The following is a 21,272-nucleotide window of genomic DNA, read 5'->3' on the forward strand; positions in this document are numbered from 1 at the left end:
CGGTGGCTGAGAAGGCTTTTTGTGGGGTTACCTGTAAAACAAGCCCCCCTTTTGCATCAGAAGCAGGTCAGAGTCAATGTCCGTTGCTACTGACGTCCAAAAACGCCTGGATATTTTGTTTATGGGGTCCAGGGAGGCCCCTCCTCTGGGCTCTGAGGGTGCAGGCAGAGGGGAGGGGGGGCTCTGGAAAGGCATGGCTGGGCCGGGCTGGGGGCTCTGGGTTGGCATGGTAATGAGGTCACACTGTCATGGACAGGCACTGGGAGCCACAGAAGGTGCTTGAGTGAGAGAGTGACCGAGGAAACATATTTAGGTGAAATCACTGAAGCACCAGTGTCAGAAGGGAGCGGGGGGTGACTGGAGGAGCTGAGAGGCCTCCAGACATGTTTCAGGGGTCCTGACCCACTAGAGGGGTCTCACGGATCGGAAACATGTCCTGAGCAGACCATGGCATTTGTCTGTAATCCCAAATGCCTGTGGGCATGTGGAGAAAGAGAGAGACCCCGAGGCCAAGTGTGCTGAACCAGGGGAAGGGGGCCGACTGGGTGGGGGGCATGAACCCCAACCACCGGGACCCCCATCTGGGCGCAAGGTGGGACCAGGGCACTGTCCTTGAAAGGTCCCCATCGGGGCACAGAGGAAGAGCAGACCCAGGTTGTGGGGACGAGGAGCCCCCCATGGCCTGGTGGACAGTGGGGCAGGCGTGTGAGCTCCAGCCCTCCCAGGACCAGGAGGCTGGACACCCAAGGGGCTGAAGCTGGAAGGAAGGTGTTCCTTCCAGAGGGAGTCAGCTGGCATCCCTGCCCCCACCAGAACCCCGAAATCCGATCCTGCACACCCCAGGCCACCTGGCCTGCCTGCGCCCGCCATAGCCCCCGGCTCCATCCCTAATCCCCTGCATCCCGGGGTGATTGGAAGGTGGATTGAGTTTCTGTGGCCTGTTCTCCTGGATCGGCTCTGAAGTCATCAGGGAAGCAGTAATTACTCAGCCTGAGTCCAGGCCCCTCACACGAGCCCCCAGACAATTTGAGGGCTTCTCACATTACCGAGGGGAAGAATGGCTCCCCCCCAAGAGAAAGTGGGGCACAGACCCTGCAGCTCCATCTTCAGGGGTGCCTGGTGTATCTCAACACGTGTCACTCTGCCTTTTGTGACCCCTAACCCTTGTGATGAACATGAAAACCTCAACATCTGCCCGGGAGGTCACGCCCCACCCCCCCACGCCATGCGCCCACCACACCCCAGACCAGCAGATCCCACCTGCGGTTTGTAAGAGGAAAGCAACGGCACGCCTTGGGTTGTCCTCATCCAAATGCAAGATGGTATCCTTCTAACGGTGAATTCGATGAATTTGGAGGCCCCTGGGGCTGCTGCCTGAGGGGCTGCGTCTCCTCCTTCAGGGGTCCCTGCTCCACTTGGGGCGGGGTTCCCAGATAAGACCCAGACTGCAAAGACCGTGAAGGAAAAGTTCACCTTCCTGACCCTACCGGGGTCACATCAAAGCCAAACCCCTCTGGTGCCAAGAGACTCCATCAACCAAGTAACAAGGAGACCAGGGGCCGGGAAGAGAGTTCCCGCGGAAAGGACTTGCGTCCAGAGCATGTGACTCCTCCTCCATCTCATTACAGAAAGCACAAGGACCAAAGGGAAGATGAGGGAAAACTGGAGAAGGGACCCCTCTCGAAGGAGTGGGTGTGGCCAGAAAGCACAAGAAACATGGTGGCCTGGGCCCCGGGGTGAACCGCCAGGGTGGATTCATCTCACATCCATCCCTCCGGCAAAGCACAAAAGAAACACAAAACGTTTGGTTCTATCGAGCGTTGGTGCAGACTTGGGAAGCAGAGGATGGGTGACGGCGGCAGAGTTTCCTGTGGCGGTCACGCTGGAAGGCACCAGGTGTTCCTACTAAAGCCATAAAGCTCAGGCGCCTGGGGCCCAAGTGTCACTTCTCGCGAGAGGCTCACCCTCCCGGCTTGGAGAGCGGGAGGGCCAGGCCCACGGGAGGGAGGCCTTCTATTTCTGCGTGTGTGTCCGTGTGTCTGTGTGCATGTGCACACGTGTGCGTGTGTGTGTTTGAAGGAGAGTCTGTGGCTTGTATAACTGAAATTAAAAACAGTGACACAGACGTGGGGAAACTGGAGCCTCGTGCACTGTCGGCGGGAATGTACAATGGGGCGGCCACTGTGGACAACGGGACGGAAGGTCCTCAGAAAATCACCATGTGATCTACGCAATCGCACTTCCGGGGGTATTTGCAAAAGGAGTGAAAGCAGGGCCTCAGATAGATACTTGCTCACCCGTGTTCACCGCAGCGTCATTCACGAAAGACAAAGGTGGATGCAACCCACGTCTCCATCCACAGATGAGTGGTCCATCCACACAATGGAGTATCCTTCAGCCTTGAAAAGGAATGAAATCCTGATACCAGTGACAACATGGATGAACCTTGGGGACATTACACTCAGGGAAATGGTCCAGACACAGAAGGACAACTCCTGTCTGATCCCACTTCTGTGAAGTCCCTGGAGGAGTCCCGTCCACAGAGGCAGAAAGTAGACGGTGGGGCCCGGGGCTGGAGGAGGGGAGGGAGAGAGTTTCAGTCTGGGAAGGTGAACGAGCGCTGCAGGTGGGCGGAGGTGAAGGTGGCACAGCGGTGCGAGGGTGCTTCCTGCCCCTGAGCCGTGCGCTAAAGACGGCTGACATGGTGCGTTTTATTTCATGTGTATTTTACAATTTAAATAAATAAATTATTATTTTAAATTTAAATAAATTAATAATTTAATAAATAATAATAATTTAATAAATAAACAATTTAAATAAATAAATAAATATTTTAAAAACACAATAACATAAAGGGCAGTTGGGATGGAGACTGGGGGGAGGGGGTAGCAGGGAGGGGGGCGCTGGCAGCACTGCAGACATCCTGAGGGCCTTGAGGGGCACCCCTGCCCCGGGGGAGGAGTGGGTGGGTTTGGGGTGTCGAGAAGGGGCAGGGCCGGGTAGGGAGCCTGCAGGGCAGCCAAGGAAGGAAGGGTGGGTTTCACGGGCCAACAGTCCCCCCCAGCCCCCACCTTGCCACCTGGAGCCTGACTGCCCCCCGAAATTCTCTCTGTTTCTTCGTTTAACAGAAGCGTAGGGCCCGCCGTGTAGGCACTGGGGAGGCCCAAGATGACCCTCCAGGCGGGGAGACCCAGACTTTCACTAATTAGTCACATGAAGAAACAGCAAAGTCACAGCCGCAGTAAGTGCTGTGATGGGCCTGGCGTCCAGGAGCTGCGGGGCCAGGAGCATCCCCGTGTCTGGGGAACGGGGACGCCTGGAGAAGATGAGGACGGAAGGGTCCCAGGCCCTGTGCTAGGAGGGAGGTCCTGGCCACCCTCTCCAGGTCCCCCTTCAAGGGCAGCAGCTGGGCCAGCGCTGTCAGTCCCCTGCCCGGTGTTGTCACCCCCGGTACAGGTCTGGTCTCTCTGGGGGACAGCTGAGAGGAGGGCTTTGTCAGGATGGGGCTAGGCCTGGCCCCAGAGCTGCAGAGGGAACCAGGAAGGCAGGACACACTTGGTGCAGAGAGCGGGGACTCCCCGGCCCACAGAGGCTGCCAGGGACCAGGGTCTGCACACCCCGCTCCCCGCTCCCAGCCTGGCTTCTCAGGGCTCTTGGGGTGTTGCCGCGGCCTCTCCCAGCCTTGGTTTTCTGAGGCTCCTCACGGCTTTCCTGCCCGGGGAAGCAGACAGACAGACAGAAGGGCCCAGAGGAGCCCTCACCCCACACCAGGCCTTTCCTAGGCGCCGAAATCTGGGGAACTTTCAAGAATTTGGAAATCTCTCCCAGAATCCTTGGAGCGAGGGGAGATGCCCCAAGGTCCCAGCTCTGGCCTCCCATGCCCCTACACCCTGACGTCCAGCGGTGCAACCCCTGGCCACCGTCTCCCTGGAGAGTGGTGGGGTCACCCTTCCTCCCCCACTCCCTGGCCGTGCTGGGTGGGGGCCAGGGTCTGCGAGTGACCCATTCAGGACTCAGCCTGGGGGGCTGGAGGCCCTAGAAGGTTCACACCTGCATCGTGATGACCCTCCACGGGTCTACCCCCACGACTATGAGACCCCTGAAGGGAAGGGGCCCCGGTTCAAAGGCTTGTTGGACAAGCGAATGGATGGAGGGAATAGATGCACGAAAGCGGCAGCCTTTCCGCCCCTACAGGACCCTCCCCGCCAGGGGGCTGGGTGGGGATGGGCAGCCTCCGCTTCTGGGAGCTCTGCGGGACCCGCCCCTGGTGTGGAGACCCAGACCTCATGTGATATTCCCGGAAAACGTGGGCTTCGCCCTCTATCCTCCCACACAGGAGGAAGCTGGTGCAGCCTGGACGTGTTTATATTATAAAACACGAGCTCGAGATCAAGGTGGGCCAGCTCGGTCTCAGCTGAGCTCATCCTGGGCCCCAAAGTCATCAGAAATAAGTAATCGCACATAAGCCCTGTCTAAATATCACGACTAGCTGGGTCAGCGGCGTGCGGCCTGCAAATGTCAGCGGGGGGTGGGGCCCCTCCAAGCCCGGGATCAGCCAATGGCACCTGGAAGGAGTACGCCCGCAGCCCCTCCCGCCCCAGACCCCGGCCGGCACCTGGCAGAGGCGCAGAGGATTACGCTGCTGCCGGGGCCCTTCTTTCAGACCCGCTGGTTCCCAGGAGAGGATGCCAGCAGCAGCGGAGGCGGGGCTTGGACGGAGCGGGGGACACGCATCTGGGTCCAGACCAGGAGCGGGGGGTGAGGGTGGCAGGCAGCCCCAGGGAGAAAACTGCCCACCGCGGGCCCAGTGGGGGGGCGAGGTGTAGGGGAACCAGCGAGGCCCCCATCCAAACCCCTCTCAGTGGGCAGTTGCGTGCGTGGCTTTCTCCCCGAGCCTCAGGCCCCCCACAAAGGCCCTGCCCTGCCCGGGGTGTGGTGCTGTCAGCTTGGAGACCCAGCAGACCACACCCCCTCTAGCTCTGGGCTCCCAGAGGGGGCAAAACGTGTCTTGGGAGCTCAGACAGAGGGAAAATACAGACGTTTGCTGCCACGCTGGGTCTGGGTCTGGCAGCGTTACTGAGTCTCCTGCAGGGTCACAGCACTTCCTGGGACCACCTGTTCTGGCAGGAGATGGGCATCGCTGCTGCCGTCGGGTCCCGAAAATGTCAGTGTTGGGGGGCAAGGTGGGACCTCAGAGCGCTTCCCGGGCCTCACTGAAGCAGGAGTATGGGGAGGGGCTGCACTGCCCTCCCCTCGCTGGAAGGAAAGGTCGTGAGGCCGTGAGGGAGGGGAGGATGGGATGGGGTTGGACACAGAGCGGGCCTCGGTCCCAGCCAGCTCCCGAATCCCAGCCCGGCGGCAGGAAGCACTGCGGAGGCCGCCTGTGGGCCCAGGTGGACACAGGTGGACGGGCCTTGCTTGGCGCTCCCAGCGGGCAGGGCCGAGGGGGACCCGAAGACGCTGGACCCCTGGAACAGCCAGGTGAAGCAGAGTCTGGGGCACTGGCCGCCCAGATGTTCAGCTGAGAGATTCAGCTGGTGTGGTCTGGCCACACTGAGCACAGCAAGGCTGTCCCCTCCCACGTTTCGGCCACTGTACTTCTGTTAATGCAGCCCAGGGCCACGATGTGGGGAGAGTCAGATGCCGGAAGCCAGGCTCCCCCTAGGCTGTGAGGGCGGCTGGGTGGGTGGAGACGGGGGATGAGGCAGCCCCTCACCACCAAGGGCCCTGGGTGCCCCAAGCAGCCACAGGGGCGGGTGACTGGGACCCGGGCCCGTGGCACCAGGACTGGAGGGACACTGGTCTTGCAATTAGACCTGATTGCTGTCACAGCACAGCTGCCACAGGCTGCCCGGGAGTGACTAATGAGAACTGAATGTGGCCCTTATTGCTTTTCTCCGGCTAATTTGTCAGAAGACTGAAAGGGCCAGGTGGGTGGGGGCCCGCAGGCAGGCTGAGTCACTGGCATGGGGGCAAGGCAGGGGGGTCTGCAGAGGGACCCCCAGGAGCCAGGAGCACCTGTCAGGAAACTGGGGCCGTGGCTGTGACTTGGCGTGAGGGTCTGGAGGGACACAGAGCCGGGGGTCACCCTGTGTACCACCGACCGTGGCTGGTCAGGCCTTCTAAGCCCCTGCTGCACACCACATGCACACACTCACCACACACTTGCACAAGCATCTGCGTGCATACATGTTCACATGCACACGCACACAAACAGACCAATAGAGCTGCGGCTGAAGCTCCCCATTGCGGGTCCCAGACCCGGCGGCAGCATCTCGGCTGCTGGCCCTACTGCATCTTCCGTCTCTGCACCGCAGTGCCCGGCCCAGGCCTCCCCGTGCCCAGTGCTGGACAGATGTCTGCTGCAAGGATCCTGGGATGGGGACGCTTGGGAAGGTGTGGAGTGCTTCTCCAGAAGCCTGAGGGCACCGATGTCTGGTGCCCAAGGGACCCGCGCTCCCACTGCTTGGATGGGAAAACAGCGTCTGCAGCACAAGAAGCTAAGCCAGGGCCCCCCGCCTGCCCCCCAAAGGTGTCTCCAGGACCCCCCGCCTGCCCCCCAAGTGTCTCCAGGACCCCCCGCCTGCCCCCCAAAGGGGTCTCCAGCACGGGGCCCCCCCGCCTGCCCCCCAAAGGGGTCTCCAGCACGGGGCCCCCCCGCCTGCCCCCCAAAAGTGTCTCCAGCACGGGACCCCCCCGCCTGCCCCCCAAGTGTCTCCAGCACGGGGCCAAGGGGCAAGCCTCCTGCCAAGGGCAGGTCCCACCCACGAGGTGACAGTGCTGACGGGAAGGGAGCTCAGAAAAGGGGCAAGAGGGAGGTCTGCCTGGAGGAGGAAGGGGCAGCCACCGGGCCTGAGGGCCTGGCAGGGGAAGGGAGCCAGGAGGACCCCGGTGGGGGTGGGAGTGGGGTGGGCACTCTCTGAGGGGGCAGGGGGCACGTGGCCCACTCAGCCGGCGCTCCCCTGACTTCCAAATGCCCAATTATCCTGAGCGCATAGGATCGACCAGTGGGGCGGCCGGCTCCTGGCCCGTCTCGTCGACCTCCTCCACCCGCCTTCTCGCCTCTGCTCCCTCCACGTCCTCCTTAGGGCTAATTGCTCTGACATTTCAGCTCGGACAGGCCTGTGTGTCAGGATAGCATAGATCTGCTTCTCCGAGTCTGAAGGGAGCTGGCCAGCTTTTTCCCTGCCTGTCCCCAAGCACGGGGCCCGGCAGCAAGAGGACTGGGGCCCAGGCTGGGCGAGGCTGGAGGTGGGCGGCTCAGGCAGGACCTCTGTCCCTGATCCCCGGGGCGTGTGCTCTGTGGGGCCCGTGTACCGGCCCCCGGCAGAAGGGGTGGGATGCAGCCCTCGCAGTCCCCGGCCGCCCCTGGGACCACAGGGGCCCGGAGACGGCCCAGGCAGCGGGACACTCTGAGTGCCCCGCGTCCTCGGAGGTGTGTGTCGTGTCTGTGTGTGTCACGCAGCTGTGTGCCCTTCCCAGGACACACACGATGCCCGCGCACAGAGGCCACCCTCGGACATGACCTCTGACCCCCGGATTGCCAGGAGCGTTTCCCTGACGTTTGCTCGTGGTTTTGACGGTGGGGCCCTGCAGAGCCCCGGGGTGGAGCAGCGCCCTGCCCAGCAGCCCTCTTGAGGGGGTCTGGGGAGGAGAGCAGGGGCTGGGGGTCCCACGGTGGGAGAGGCGGCGCCTGGGGGAGCAGCCTGAGGCCTCGGAACGGCCCTGTGGTCGTGAGGCCGGGGGCCGCAAGCTGCTTACCCTGCCCCTGCCCCGTGCCAGGCGCCGGCTTGATGCCAGGCGCGGGCACACTGTCATTACGGGCTATTACATCCTCTGGGGGCCTCGCTTGTTGAGAGAGAAAACACTCCAGCTCAGCACCTCCTAATTGCCTGGCAAGGCGGCTGTAATTACTCAGCGTGACTGCGGCAGAGGGGACTGCCCAGGGGAGGGGCGCGGGCAGCGAGGGCTGAGGCCCAGAGTAGGTGGATGGACGGCAGGGGCTGCCGGAACCCAGGCCTCACGCCACCTCCCTTGTCCTCTCACCTCCGTGCCCGGCGCCTCCTCCCCATCCGCCCCCTAACCCAGCCCTCGGTGCTCGGCCCCTTCCTCCCCTGTGGACTGTGTCCAGGCCACAGGGCTCTCTCATGCCTGGCCTTCCCCCGTGGGTCCCCTTCCAGCCCTGCCCTCCTCGGGGGTGTCTGCCTGCCTGGCGTGCGTTTGTTAGCTTTCTCCCCTTGGGGCCTGGGGCCCTGAGCCCCCTCAGCCCCTGGGATGGACACCACTGGGTCCCTGAAAGAGCCACGTCTCAGGAGATGGGAAACCTGGGCTCAAGACTCGCTGCGTGACCCAGAGGAACACTCACCTCAGTCTTCCCATCTGTGGAATGGGTCTATGAAGCCCGTCCGAAGGCAGACACTGCGATCACCTGGGAGGCCCAGGGCAGAGGGGACCCTCGGCGGGAAGGAGACCAGGGTGCAGAACCAGGGGAGAGGATGTTAGCGGGCTTGGGGCGCCCTGGGTCCCCTCACCAACTGGGGTGGAAGAGGGTGTAACACACAGTGCGGGGTGGGGAGCGCGGCTAAAGGAAAAGGGAGCACTTCTGTGCTCTGGGGGCCCCGGAGCTGGGCCCCCAGCCAGCCCTGGAGGGGCAGGGGTGTGGGAAAGTCTTCCCAGGATGGATGCGTGGTCAGGAGGGGACCGCGCTGCTCACTGAAGCGTGTCCACCAGCTTCCCGCCTTCAGCTCTTGCCGGGGGTCTCACCTGGGGGTTGCCTGGCCCCAGGGCAGACTCAGAAGGCTGGCTCCACACAGCTTCCACGCAGGCACCGGCTCAGGGAAGCCAAGGGATTAGAAACAATATTTGTTATCGGTGGAGATATTTGCCGAAAGGTTAAATTCACAGCCGGCAGTGGAGGCCCGCGCTCCTCCTGTGCAGTATCTAGCGGATGTGTCACCGCCCTGCACGGGGCCCCCTCTGAGCACATGGGCCAGCCACCGAAGGGCTGGACCCATGTCACCACGGGGTCTCCAGCAGCCCTCCCAGAAGGAGACGCGTGAGAGCCCCAGGGGGAGCAGGGAACCTGTCCAGGGCTGCAGCAGACCTGATGCTGGGCATGGAGGCTGGCCACCCCTGGGGACCATTGGGCACTCAGGCAGGGCAGATGTGGCCTGGGGCAGTGGAAGCCCACCGCCCTCCACGTTGGCCCACAAGGGCAGAGCCAGCCCCGCCTTCCCCAGTGGGGTCTTGGGCAGCTCCTTTCAGCGCCATTTAGGGCTCACAGCCCTGTGGAACCTCCTCTAGGCTGGGCCCTGGGGGCAGGGGCCACTGAGACATGTTCTCCAGGAGCCCAGAGTCTAGGAGATGAGACAGGCCAGGCACGGGGATGCAGCCGTGGGCCAAGCCAGCAGGGTTCTTGCTTTCAGAGAGCAGAGGAGGGGGAGGTTAATATCAGGGACAAGAAGGAGTAGGCATTGCAGAGTGAATGGTAGCTGAGCTGGTTTTGTGGGATGCATAGGAGTTCGCCAGGAGAAGAAAAGGGTGAGGGGCAGTATTTCAAACAGGGTGTCATGAAGTCCAAACCCTCCTTTAGCAGGAAATGGGGATGGTTGGGGGTGAGATCAATAGGGGTGGGTGAGGGGAGGGGGTCACTCAGGCTGCTTCCAGAGAGCAATGGGGAGCCATAGAGGATTGTGGAGCAAGGGAACGGCATGGTCAGACCACATCTGGGGAAGGTCCGGGAGGAGAGGGTGCGGATGGCCGCTGTGATGAAGAGCGGGTGTTTCTTTGGGGCGTGAGGGCTGCCGGGGAGGTGGATTGAGACAACAAGGTGACCAGCTGGAGCTGCTGGGGGCCTCATACCTTTCCCAAAGCTGTGCCTGAACGTGGGGATGGGCGGGGGGGCGGGGTAGACAGGGCAGGACTCACGTCTGCCTGGTGCCAAGGGGGGGTTCCCTCCGGGCCCCTGGTCGCCGGGGTAGGGGCACCGCCAGAGGAACAGCGGGCATGGAACTCAGGAGAAACTCTGGGCTGGGGTTGTCCTGGGACCCGCATGGTGCCAGGGACCACGTGAAGAAGGGACTGGGCCTCAGTGCTCAGGGATGGGCGCATCCCTGAGGCAGTGACACCCCAGCGATAAGTGGTGAGAGGGCCTTGGGGGACGCTGGGGGGTAGGGGCGGGCCAGGAGAGGGGGAGAGACGGCCATGCAGGAGTGAGTGGGACAATTGTTAGAGACTTCCCTGACCCCCGCGTCCCTCATTCTCCTGCACCCTGGAGGATGTGCCCTTCTGGAACACTCTGAGCCATGCTGGATGTGCCTGTGGGGGGGAGGGCAGATAACATGCCCACTGAGGACATCTAACAGGAACATGCCTCGGGACCCTGCTGGGAAATTTGGTGAAGAATCTTCTGGAAAAGCGAATTGCCTCCTGACATCTGAGGTCTGAGCCTGGCTTTCTGGACCGATGGCCACCAAAGGTCAGGGTTTTGTGTCACGAGCACGGTGGGGTGTCCAGAACTCCACCCCCCCGTGTACCCACCCATCACCCGGCTCGGGTGTGGGCCGAGGGGCCTGGCTGCACCCAGCCCTGCGGAGCACGCCTGCCGGAGCCCGGATGATTCAGAGGAAGGGCTGGCCGCCCGCCTGGGTGCCTGTGACGGTGGATGCAATTAGATTTAATGGGACAGAGCCCTTTCTCCTGCGTCTCCGTGCTCCTCGCCCACCCCACCTCCCTCAGGCGGCAGCAGGAGGGGGACGCAGAGGAGGTGGGAGGTGGAGGACCCAGAGGGGCTTTGACGTCAGCTCAGCCTATAAGAGGCCGCCCGGCAGAGGGCTGTGGAGACGGAGCCCGGACCTCGCCGGCATCATGCCCACCCCCAACGCTGCCTCACCGCAAGCCAAGGGCTTCCGCAGGGCCGTCTCCGAGCTGGACGCCAAGCAGGCCGAGGCCATCATGGTAAGAGGCAGGCTGGTGCCCACGGGCCGGAACGAACCAGAAGCCCAGGGGTGTCCCCTGAAGGCTGGAGGGAGGCTCCAGGCTCAGGGTCCATATGGGCGCCCTGGACCCAGGCCTGGCGTCCAGTCCTGGCTGCAAGCACCTCCCCTGCCCGGACTCCGTGGGCAACCCCTGTGCCCGGGCGTTTGAATCTCTATGGGTGGGTCCTGCTGGACCCAGTGTGTGTGCAACAGTGTCCCGGGCCCTGCAGCAGCTCAAGGTGGTGGGGGGCACTGGGCAAACAGGGGTGCAGGCCCCAGTTCTGCTGAGCTGAAGGGAGGTCTGAGCTCCAGGGTGATTCCCATCCATCCCCCGCCCATCCACCTGTCCATCCACCATCCACCTGTTCATCCCTCATCTACCTGTCCATTCACCACCCACCATCTGCCTGTCCATCCACCATCCATTCATCCATCCGTCCAGCTGTCCATCCATCATTCACCCATCCACCTGCCACGCATTCCATGTCCCACGTGGGATCTCCTGTCTTGAAACCCACCTCCCCTGTTCCCTTGCCCAGCAACCCTGGGCCTCCCTGACCACCAGGGATGGCCCCCAAGGCCTGGCCCCCCACTTGGGAGCCCCCGAGTTCAAGGGAGGCTGTGCTGGGAAGACCCGCTGGGCCACCTCCTCTCTGAGACTGGAAAACTGGGGGCTTCTTGGCCTGGAAGAGGGTCTCCAGTTCGTCCTCAGGGATGGCCTGGAATAATCAGCTCCCTGCAGGTTTAAAACGGCTCTTGTTTATAGAGCTTTAATGGAAACACGGGCTGGGTCCTAGAAATTTAATTTGCAGACACCATCTCAGGGCACTGGCCGTGGGGTAGGCAGCGCTCACCCCAGGCCCCTGGCTCTGTCCACACCCCGCCTGCCGTAGAGTGGGAGATCTGGGGGGCCTCCCCCGCGGCCCCCTGCCATGTTCCAAGACCCAAGAGACCAGAAGCTTCCTGGAAGTTCAGCTGCAAATGATGAGCCCCAGACAAGGGGCTTCTTCTCTACTCCGGCCGGGGGTGGGGGGGGTGGGCAGACGCACTGACCCCGGGGGCTCATGGTCTCGGGACCGGCTGTGGACAAGGTGTGGCCAGGGACCCTGGGCTGTGAGGCAGGGCTGGGCATGGGGCCATGAGGAGAGGTCACTCCATGGGGCCAGACACCATGTCCCCTGGCCCTGCGCAGCCCGGGGGGCAGCAGGGCAGCCCCCAAGCAGCCCTCGTCACCTAACCCGGTTAGATGTGGCCTGAGGGCACAGACCACCCTCAGCTGTGGCTCCCAGCGCCCTCCCTGTCTCCCTCCCCCACTGCGGCCCCTGGCAGGCGCGACGCTGGAGCTGGGTCCCAGGTTCTGTGGGTCCGGCTGAGGGCAGGGGGAGCTGGCGCATCTGTCCCCACAGTCCCCACGCTTCGTCGGGAGGCGGCAGAGCCTCATCCAGGATGCCCGCAACGAGCGACAGAAGGCGGAGGCCGCCGCCGCCGCCGCTGCTGCAGCCGCGGAGCCGGGCGAGGCCCTGGGGGGACGGGCCGGGAAGGCCGCGCTGAATCTCCTCTTCACCCTGCGGGCCACCAAGCCCCCCGCGCTGTCCCGGGCTGTGAAGGTGTTTGAGGTGAGGGAGCATAGGGGGCCACGTGCGGAGGGGGCTCACAGCCCCTCGCCACACCCTTCTGTTCTCAGGAGCTCCCTGAGCCCAGCCCCCCGCCCTCCCCCGTGCCCAGCACCCCACCCTGGGGGCAGGGGGGGTGTGGGTCCCCCAGGGCAGCCGGGGACGCAGGGCCCCCCATGCCCGCCTGGCCCTGGCGGGGCTGGGCTCATGTGACAGCTGATGGCGTTAGCTGCTGGACCCCAGCACACGCACCCAAATGACATTACAGCCGACTCCTCCCAAGCTCCCGCGATGGCCCGAGGGCCTTGAAGACTGAGGCTCCCTCGTTGCTGGGTGATGGGAGCTGGCAGGGGAGCGCACCCACCCCTCCCCCCCGCGCTCAGTGTTGCTTGGTCGGGGCCTGAGCCTCCCGACCTGCCCGCAGTGGGATCAGGGCCCACCCCCAGCCCCGGGCGTCTAGAGGCCTCGGACGAGGCCACCAGGGATGGAAATCAGGCTGCCTGGGAGGAGGCCCCACCCGAAACGCTGGGTCTGGGGGACCCTGTGACAACCCCTGTTAGACCAGCTAGACAAGAGCCGTTTTCCCAGCTGAAAGCTGTCCAGGCGGCCAGCAGCGGGCCTGAGTCTGGCTGCCGGCGTCCAGGGCAGGGCAGGGCGGGCCGACCCGGTGCCTGCTTCCCAGCGCCCTCGCCTCCCCCTCTGTCTGTCTGTCTCTGTCTCTGTCTCTCCATCTCTCCCTCCCTCTTTCTCCCTGCTTTTGCTCCTAAGACATTTGAAGCCCAAATCCACCACCTGGAGACCCGGCCCGCCCAGAAGCCGCAGGCAGGGGGCCTGCACCTGGAGTACTTCGTGCGCTGTGAGGTACCCAGCGCCGCCCTGCCCACCCTGCTCAGCTCCCTTCGCCGCGTGGCCGAAGATGTGCGGGGCGCTGGGGAGAACAAGGGTGAGGCTGCCCCTATACCCTTGAGGGCGACCACGTGACCCTGAGACATCGGGGTGCAAGGGGTCCCACAGGGGAACCCCAGTGACTGCGTGCACGGCCTGGGCGCCCTCTCTGCTGGCTCTGGCCCTCCCCAATCCCCCTCGTCTGTGTCCGGGCCTGTGTCACCTCCACCCCCCAGTCGCAAGTGGGAGGCTGTTTCCAGGGGGGCCCTCCCACCACAGCCCAACACCCAATCTGGTCCTTCTACCCTCCTTCCTGCGTGCAGTCCTCTGGTTCCCAAGGAAAGTTTCTGAGCTGGACAAGTGTCACCACCTGGTCACCAAGTTTGACCCTGACCTGGACTTGGACCATCCGGTGAGCCGGGGCCCCGACCTGCTCCCGTACTCATGGCTGGGGCGGTGGGCGTGCACCCCGGCTTGGGACGGGGTGTCTGTTTGCCTCCGGCTCCTGGTGGAACCCTGAGGTTTGGTTGGGTGCAGCCGCCAGGCGCCCGCCGGTATCACAGGTCACGTCTGGGCTGGGGGCATGGGGAGGGCTGGCAGGCCGCGGTGGCTGATGGCGTCCACTCTGCCGTCAGGGCTTCTCGGACCAGGTGTACCGCCAGCGCAGGAAGCTGATTGCTGAGATCGCCTTCCAGTACAAGCAGTAAGGACCCCCCTCGGGACCTCATTCTCTGAGACCCAGACCCCGTCCTGCGGCCTCACACTAGACCTGGGTGGGGGGAAGGGAGGGATGCCTTTGTCACCAATGCCATCACCTTCACTGTCACCGTGGTCACCGGTTCGGGGTCCCCAAGTCACAGCCGAAGAAACGGAGGCACAGAGCAGTTAAGCAACTTGCTGTGGCCACACAGCCGGGGTCGCTCAGCCCAGGCCCTTCCTGTCCACCCCCCACACGCCCTCCCCGAGGGGGCCTGGACTAACTGCTGACCCCCTCCCCAGAGGCGACCCTATTCCCCACGTGGAGTACACGGCCGAGGAGACTGCCACCTGGTGAGACCCCATGATGGCAGCTGGGGAGGGGCGGGGTGGGGAATGAGGAGGGCCCGGGAAGACCCCCAGAACCCCTGCGTGGAGAGTGGTGGCCTCCAGAGGACAGACCAAGTCCGGGTGGAGGAGGGACTTCCCGAGGCCCCCCACGGTCCCCTGAAACCCCCCAAAGCTGCAGGTGGGAGACATCCACTCCCAGTGGCCAGCGTCTTTGGGGCCAGGGAGAGGCCTGCAGTGTGAGGCTGCCTGGGGTCTGCAGGGGGCAGAGCAGAGCGCCCACGGGAGGGGCTGCCGGATGCCGGGAGGGGTCTGGGGCAGGCGGCGGGGGGCCAGGTTGGGAGTGGGGGGCACCCGGCCAGCCTGAGCCCCCCCTCCCCCGCCCACAGGAAGGAGGTCTACACCACGCTGCGGGGCCTCTACGCCACCCACGCGTGCCGGGAACACCTGGAGGCTTTCGAGCTGCTGGAGCACTTCTGCGGGTACCGGGAGGACAGCATCCCCCAGCTGGAGGACGTCTCCCGCTTCCTGAAGGGTGCGCCGCTGCGGAGGCCCCGGCGGGAGGGCCTGGGGTGGCCAGCCGGCGGCCCCACCCGCGCTGACCGCCCCCCCGCCGCCCTTGCAGAGCGGACCGGCTTCCAGCTGCGGCCCGTGGCCGGCCTGCTGTCCGCCCGGGACTTCCTGGCCAGCCTGGCCTTCCGCGTGTTCCAGTGCACCCAGTACATCCGCCATGCCTCCTCACCCATGCACTCCCCCGAGCCGTGAGTGCCCAGCCCAGCCCGCCGCGGGGGGCCTGCGGAGGACGGGGGCGGTGCGTGCTGCTGGGGGAGGGGGGCAGGCTGCGGCCCGGCCCCCAGCCCCACCCGCTGTCCGCCCCCAACACAGGGACTGCTGCCACGAGCTGCTGGGGCACGTGCCCATGCTGGCCGACCGGACCTTCGCCCAGTTCTCCCAGGTGTGTCCTCGAGGCCTCAGGAGCTGGGCGTCAGCCGAGGGGCTGGGGGGCGGCACCTGCGGCGATGGGCGCTGCCTGCCCCTCCCCACCCCCAGGCTGGATGCCGCCCACACCCGGGTCATGAGACTTCAGAGCGACTGCATCGTCTTGGAAGAGAGGGGTGGGCGGGCCGTTCTGGGAAGACCACCTTGGAACAAAGACGGGGAAGAATCCCTTCCGGAGGGTCAGGGGATCACGGTGCGCAGAGGACAAGCTGGGGGCGGAGTGCCGCGGCTTGTGCTGCCACCTGCTGGCTCTCCGAGGAACGGCAGGGAGCGGTCCTGGGCCCTTGACGGATCCCGGGAGCGCGCCTGCGTCCCAGGAGGGTCCCTGCACCCTGGGAGGGTCTCTGTACCCCGGCAGTGCCCAGGAGGCCCCTGGACGGGCTGCAGACAGCCCCAGCACCCTCCCCTCACACAGGCGCCCAATCCATGGTGAGCTGAGCCTCTCCCCCCTCAGCTCTCCCTCCCCCACAGGACATCGGCCTCGCATCCCTGGGGGCATCGGACGAAGAAATTGAGAAGCTGTCCACGGTGGGTTCTTTCCCCTGCAGGACGCTGGGTCCAGGCTGGGCCCTCCTGTCCAGGCTCCGGTCTCCGCTTCTCACAGCGTGACCGCCCGGAGCCTGGCTCACCTCTGCCTGGGTGGTGGGTGCCTGGGGCCATGGTCAGTGGGGAATGCTGTGCTGTGGTCTCTCAGCTGACCCTGCCAACTGCCCCCACCAGCTGTACTGGTTCACCGTGGAGTTTGGGCTGTGCAAACAGAACGGCGAGGTGAAGGCCTACGGAGCGGGGCTGCTGTCCTCCTATGGGGAGCTCCTGGTGAGACGCTCCCCGCACCCCCCAGGAAGGGGCTGGAGCCCGGATCCCCACGGGGAGGGCGACCTTGGCCGTGCCTTCTGAATTCGGGCCTCCCAGGAGGCTGGGGCTGCCCTTTTAGGGGGGCCAAGAAAACTTGTCCCTGCCCGTCCCACTCACACTGTCCCCAGGCCTCGGGAGGACCCCCAGTGGAGAGGGGAGGGTATGAATCCACACCCAGAGCCCACCGTGGAGTCGGGCCAAGGGGCTCCAATTCCCTCGGGGCCCTGAGATCCACCCCCGCCCACTCCTGGCCTCCCGCCAGCATTCCCTGTCTGAGGAGCCCGAGATCCGGGCCTTCGACCCCGACGCAGCGGCCGTGCAGCCCTACCAGGACCAGACTTATCAACCTGTCTACTTCGTGTCTGAGAGCTTCAGCGACGCCAAGGACAAACTCAGGTAGGCTGAGACCCCCACCGTCTCCCTGAACTGGGAGCGCCAGCGAGCAGGCTGGGCGTCCGAACCCACTGCACAGTGGAGAAAACTGTGCACCTAGGTTACAGCACCCCTCCCGCAGCAGGACCCCCAAAAAGTCTGGGGTGGGGAGACCTGCGGGGCTGGTGGCCACGTCAAGGCCGGGCCAAGGCCAGGCTCTGAGGAGGTGAAGCTTGACTTTGTAAGACGGATGTGCGGGGTCCTTCCCAGTCCCAGGCCCTCTGAGCAGCTGGGGCCGTGCTGGGGACAGAGGACAAGGGCCGGGGTGACTGAGGGCCGGGTGGGGAGCCTGGGGGTAGCAGGGAGTTTCCAGGGCTGGAGGTGCAGTGACCAGCATTCCCCGGGGGGGAGGGCAGAGCCCGACAGGGCCCGCCAGTTCGCCCTCGGAAGGGGCCTCTTTCCAGCCAGGCTCCTGTTGTCACCGGGGAGATTGAGGCCCAGGATCCATGTGCCTGCAGTAGGGGTGGGGGTGGGGGCTGGATACCACACACAACCTTGGGGACAGGGATGCAATGGACCCTGCGGGGCGCACGGTCTGGAGACCTTCCTGCGGGAAGAGGCCTGGCTGAGCCTCGGGAAGGAGCAGGGGGTGCTGGAGTGCCTCGCAGAGGCTCGCTTGGAAAAGGCCCGTCCTCCCTGCCGTAAACAGCCCCCAGCCCTTGGAGGAGGCCTCCGTCCCCCACCTTGTCTGGCTGGTTGGACAGAATGAGCTCTGGGGGCGCAAGCGGCTCTGAAAAGTCCCGGGAGCTCTGAGGCTGCTGTGACGGAGACCCGGGCCCCCACCCTCGGGCTCATCCCCACTGGGTGACTGAGGGTCCCTGCTGGCTCCCCTCCCAGGAGCTATGCCTCCCGCATCCAGCGCCCCTTCTCCGTGAAGTTCGACCCATACACGCTGGCCATCGATGTGCTGGACAGCCCCCACGCCATCCGACGCGCCCTGGATGGTGTCCGGGACGAGCTGCACGCCCTCACCCACGCCCTGAGCGCCATCAGCTAGACGCGGGACGCCACCCCGCAGGCCCCCCTAGGCCGGCCCCAGGTCTCCTGGCCTTCCCCCCGCCGGCCCCGGCCCCCGCCCACGTGAAGGGCTGGCTCATAGGGCACCCCGAGAGCCCGCCAGAGATCCCCCTGCTGGAGGGCACCCTGTTGCCCCGCCCACCGCTTGCCAGCTCTGCTGCAGGTGACTTTGTGCCGTGTGCTGCCCATGTGCCGTGTGCCACCTGCTCCCGTTCTCAATAAAAGAAAGAATCCTTCCGGGTGCCTACCCGGCTGTGTCTGTGTCTGTGTCTGTGCACCAGGCTCAGCCCGCAGCCCTGCGCCCCTCACATTCTGCCCCATCCCTGCTCAGAGGCTCATCCGCTGCCTGCCCCCTCCTCCAGGCAGCCCCGGGTCACCTGCTCGCCCAGGGGAGCTCGTCTGTGCTGAGCCACCAGCAGCTCGAGGGCTGAGGGGGTCCTGGCTGAGCTGTCCCATCTCTGTGGGGGGGCAGCATGGAGGTGGGGGCCTGGCCTGGGTTTGCGGGGGCAGGGCTCACAGCCGTGGTCTCCTAGGCAGGGCTGCAGGCTGGGCCCTCCCCGCAAGCCCGATGTCCCCACTAGGAGGAGGACGGGGGTCCAGGGGCCAGCCTGTGAGAGCAAGCAGAGGAACGGGGGGTGTCCAAGGCACAGCTGCCTCTGATCCCCGTACCCCACCCCACCTAAAGCAGGACCTGGGAACGCAACCCCCCCACCCCGCAATGTGTGCTGGTGGAGCGTTCAGCTGAGCTGGCCCCTAGGTAACCTCTCTGGGCCTCAGTCTCCCCTGCAAGGGGGGCGGGGGGCTGGATTCTGGGCTTGGTTTACTCGACAGGTCTGGACCTGGCCCTCCAGCTAGAGCCCCCAGAATCCTCCAGGTTTGGCCCAGCCCAGGGTGTCCCCTTTCCCACCCTGGCCCTGGCCCTCGGAGCAAGCAGCCTGGGGCTTCCTGGGAGGTGGCTGGCTCCTTACTTCCTGCAGGAGGTACACACCAGCCCATCTTCCAGGCCCTGCTCTTTTCCTCTGGTTCCCCCTACCTCCCCCTCCCCCCACCAGGACCCTGGCTCTAAGCTCTTAGGATGTTAATCCTGGTAAACTCCTACTCATCCGTCAAGACCCTCCTGGGCAAAGCCTTCTGTCCCAGCCCTCCCTGGTGGTCTGTCCTTCCATCAGTTGCACCTCAAGCACCTTGTCTGTGACTAGCCCTCCGGCACCTGTGTCCCTTTAGCCTGTGAGGCATCAAATGGAACCACTTCTGATGGTTGTGAGCCCCACTGAGACCCTGGGGAAGGGCTAACGGCCGGCCTCATTTCCCTCCTGCCCTCCTGGGCCCTGGGGTCTGCCCTCCCACCGCGGACTTCCGTCATTCAGCCTTCCACCTTGCACACCTCTCTCTAAGAGGCCCCCAGATCTCCCCTGGCGGCAGAGGGGCCTCCCGACATCATGACGCCCTGGGAAGGCAGGGTCCAGCCCCTTCCTCGGTGTGGGGGGCTGCTAGGGTCCGGGCCTCCCTCCAGGGGCCTGTCCAGGGGATTGGAGGGACCACAGGGGCTCGGCGCAAATAGCAGCCAAAGGATGCAATGGGGCCGAGGGGCCGGTCTGAAAGGGGTCAGCATGGGGGGATGGGCGGGGCTCTAGGAAGAGGGATGGGGTCCGAGAGGCCGCCTCGGCGGGGTGTGGCGGGGCCCCACCCACGCGTCCTGTGGCCCCTACATTGAAGGTGAGGAACAGGGGCCGGCCTCAGGGGCCTCACGGCTGCAGGTCCCTGAGTTCAGCCCCCTCGGCAGTGCCCCAGGGAGCTGGGGGTGTCAGCGGGCCTCAGCGCTGGGGTGGGCGAGGCTGGGGCCGTGAGCCAAGGAGACGCTCCCTCACTGCCCACCCATGGCCTTGGACCACCTCTGGGGCCCCGAGGGCAGCCCCAGGGACAGCGGGCAGGGGTCCTCTCTCTCGGCCACACTCCCCGGACCAACATGCAAGATGGGACCCAAGCGAGGCCGGGTGGGGTGCGGCTCCTGTGGAGGCGTTCGCCCCCAGCTGTGAGCGGGGACAGCTCGGCATTAGGGCCCTCGTTAAGACTCTAATGACCCTGTGGCCCCAAGAGGTGCTGACGACCAAGGAGAGGCTTCTGCAGACCCAGCAGCGGGGAAATGATCCAGAAATTGCAGCCTCAGCCCCCGGCCACCTGCCACCTGCTTGAGGCCCTAATGGGCCAGGTGGAGGGGCCGGGGCTATAAAGCTGGCGGGGCCCAGCAGCCCCCAGCCCTCGGGACGAGCTCACTCGAGGCGTCAGCAAGCAGGTCTGTCCTGCGGGCTCTGCGTCCGCCCGGGTCCGGTGCCTCGGGGCCCCAGGCCCGAGCTCCGCTGAGCGGCAGGAGGGCGTGGGCTCCTCTCTTGGAGCGTTTGGGGGTGATCACCGGCTGGGGGTCCCGGGCGCCCCCTCGCTGGCCTCACCCCCGCCTGTCCCCCAGGTCCTCGTGCCCCCACCATGGTCCTGTGGCTGCGCCTTGGGCCCCTGCTGGCCCTGCTGGCCCTCTGGGCGCCCGCCCCTGCCCGGGCCTTCGTCAACCAGCACCTGTGCGGCTCCCACCTGGTGGAGGCGCTGTACCTGGTGTGCGGGGAGCGTGGCTTCTTCTACACGCCCAAGGCCCGCCGGGAGGTGGAGGGCCCGCAGGGTGAGCCCCGCTGCCCCGCCGCCCCGGTGCTTCCTGCTGGCACCCAGTGGGAGGTCAGGAGGGACTTTTTTAAAAAGGAAAATGATGTCCTCCTGGTCACATCCTAAAGGTGACCAGCTCCCTGGGGGTGAGCCAGGAGGACGCCTGAGGGTGGGCTTGCCCCTCCCCCCCTCCCTTCTCGCCCCGGCCTCGCCCAGCACCCTGGCCCCACTCTCTCCCCTCCCCACCGAGGGCAGCTCCAGGGAGGAATCTTCTGAAGTGAGTCAAGTCCTGGGTGCCCATGGTCTCGGGGTGATGTGTCGGCCATGGTGGTGCTTGTGGGAGACGCCCCGTCACCCTGGGAGAGGGCCCTGTCCTGGGCGGGCTGTGGGGAGGGGAGGGGGCGGGGCAGGCCTGCGATGGGCACCAGGGCACCTGTTCAGGGTCCCGCTCCAGGGCCGGGCAGGGTGGGCAGGGGAGCGCCGTCTGCCTGACCGTCTCTCCCCGCAGTGGGGGCCGTGGAGCTGGGTGGAGGCCCCGGTGCCGGCGGCCTGCAGCCCCCGGCCCTGGAGGGGCCCCCGCAGAAGCGCGGCATCGTGGAGCAGTGCTGCACCAGCATTTGCTCCCTCTACCAGCTGGAGAACTACTGCAACTAGGGCCCGGCGGGCGCCCCCTCCAGGCAGGCGGCCGCCCCCTCCAGGCAGGCGGCCAGCACCGAGCTCCCCGCACCCCTGACGGTCAATAAACCCCCTGAATGAGCCCTGCTGCTGTCATCTGTGTGGCCTGGGGGGCTGAGGCGCTGCT

The 21,272-nt window shown here is 65.2% G+C and overlaps 2 protein-coding genes across 2 annotated transcripts; both read left to right on the forward strand.

Moving 5' to 3' along the window:
* Positions 1-10,866: 10,866 nt before the first annotated feature.
* On the forward strand, positions 10,867-18,044 carry TH (tyrosine hydroxylase). The gene is made up of 13 exons (XM_060017571.1): positions 10,867-10,956; positions 12,383-12,592; positions 13,358-13,532; positions 13,798-13,886; positions 14,110-14,177; positions 14,474-14,524; positions 14,908-15,053; positions 15,144-15,279; positions 15,404-15,473; positions 15,989-16,045; positions 16,238-16,333; positions 16,635-16,768; positions 17,642-18,044. The coding sequence occupies exons 1-13, from the start codon at positions 10,867-10,869 to the stop codon at positions 17,799-17,801; spliced, it is 1,482 nt and encodes a 493-aa protein (XP_059873554.1). The 3' UTR covers positions 17,802-18,044.
* A 2,258-nt stretch (positions 18,045-20,302) lies between these two features.
* Positions 20,303-21,124, forward strand: INS (insulin). Its single transcript, XM_060019509.1, has 2 exons — positions 20,303-20,489; positions 20,979-21,124. Exons 1-2 carry the CDS (start codon positions 20,303-20,305, stop codon positions 21,122-21,124), a joined length of 333 nt encoding a protein of 110 aa, XP_059875492.1.
* Positions 21,125-21,272: the final 148 nt, after the last annotated feature.

This window comes from Delphinus delphis, chromosome 8, assembly GCF_949987515.2.
Source record: "Delphinus delphis chromosome 8, mDelDel1.2, whole genome shotgun sequence".
NCBI lineage: Eukaryota > Metazoa > Chordata > Mammalia > Artiodactyla > Delphinidae > Delphinus > Delphinus delphis.

What these genes read in the sequence shown, in the direction of transcription:
- INS (XM_060019509.1), top strand. Translation starts at nt 20,303, where the DNA reads ATGGTCCTGTGGCTGCGCCTTGGGCCCCTGCTGGCCCTGCTGGCCCTC. An exon ending in GGAGGTGGAGGGCCCGCAGG is followed by an intron (nt 20,490 to 20,978) that starts GTGAGCCCCGCT and finishes CTCTCCCCGCAG; the next exon opens with TGGGGGCCGTGGAGCTGGGT.
- TH (XM_060017571.1), top strand. Translation starts at nt 10,867, where the DNA reads ATGCCCACCCCCAACGCTGCCTCACCGCAAGCCAAGGGCTTCCGCAGG. An exon ending in ATCGCCTTCCAGTACAAGCA is followed by an intron (nt 14,178 to 14,473) that starts GTAAGGACCCCC and finishes CCCCCTCCCCAG; the next exon opens with AGGCGACCCTATTCCCCACG. An exon ending in CCTTCGCCCAGTTCTCCCAG is followed by an intron (nt 15,474 to 15,988) that starts GTGTGTCCTCGA and finishes CCTCCCCCACAG; the next exon opens with GACATCGGCCTCGCATCCCT.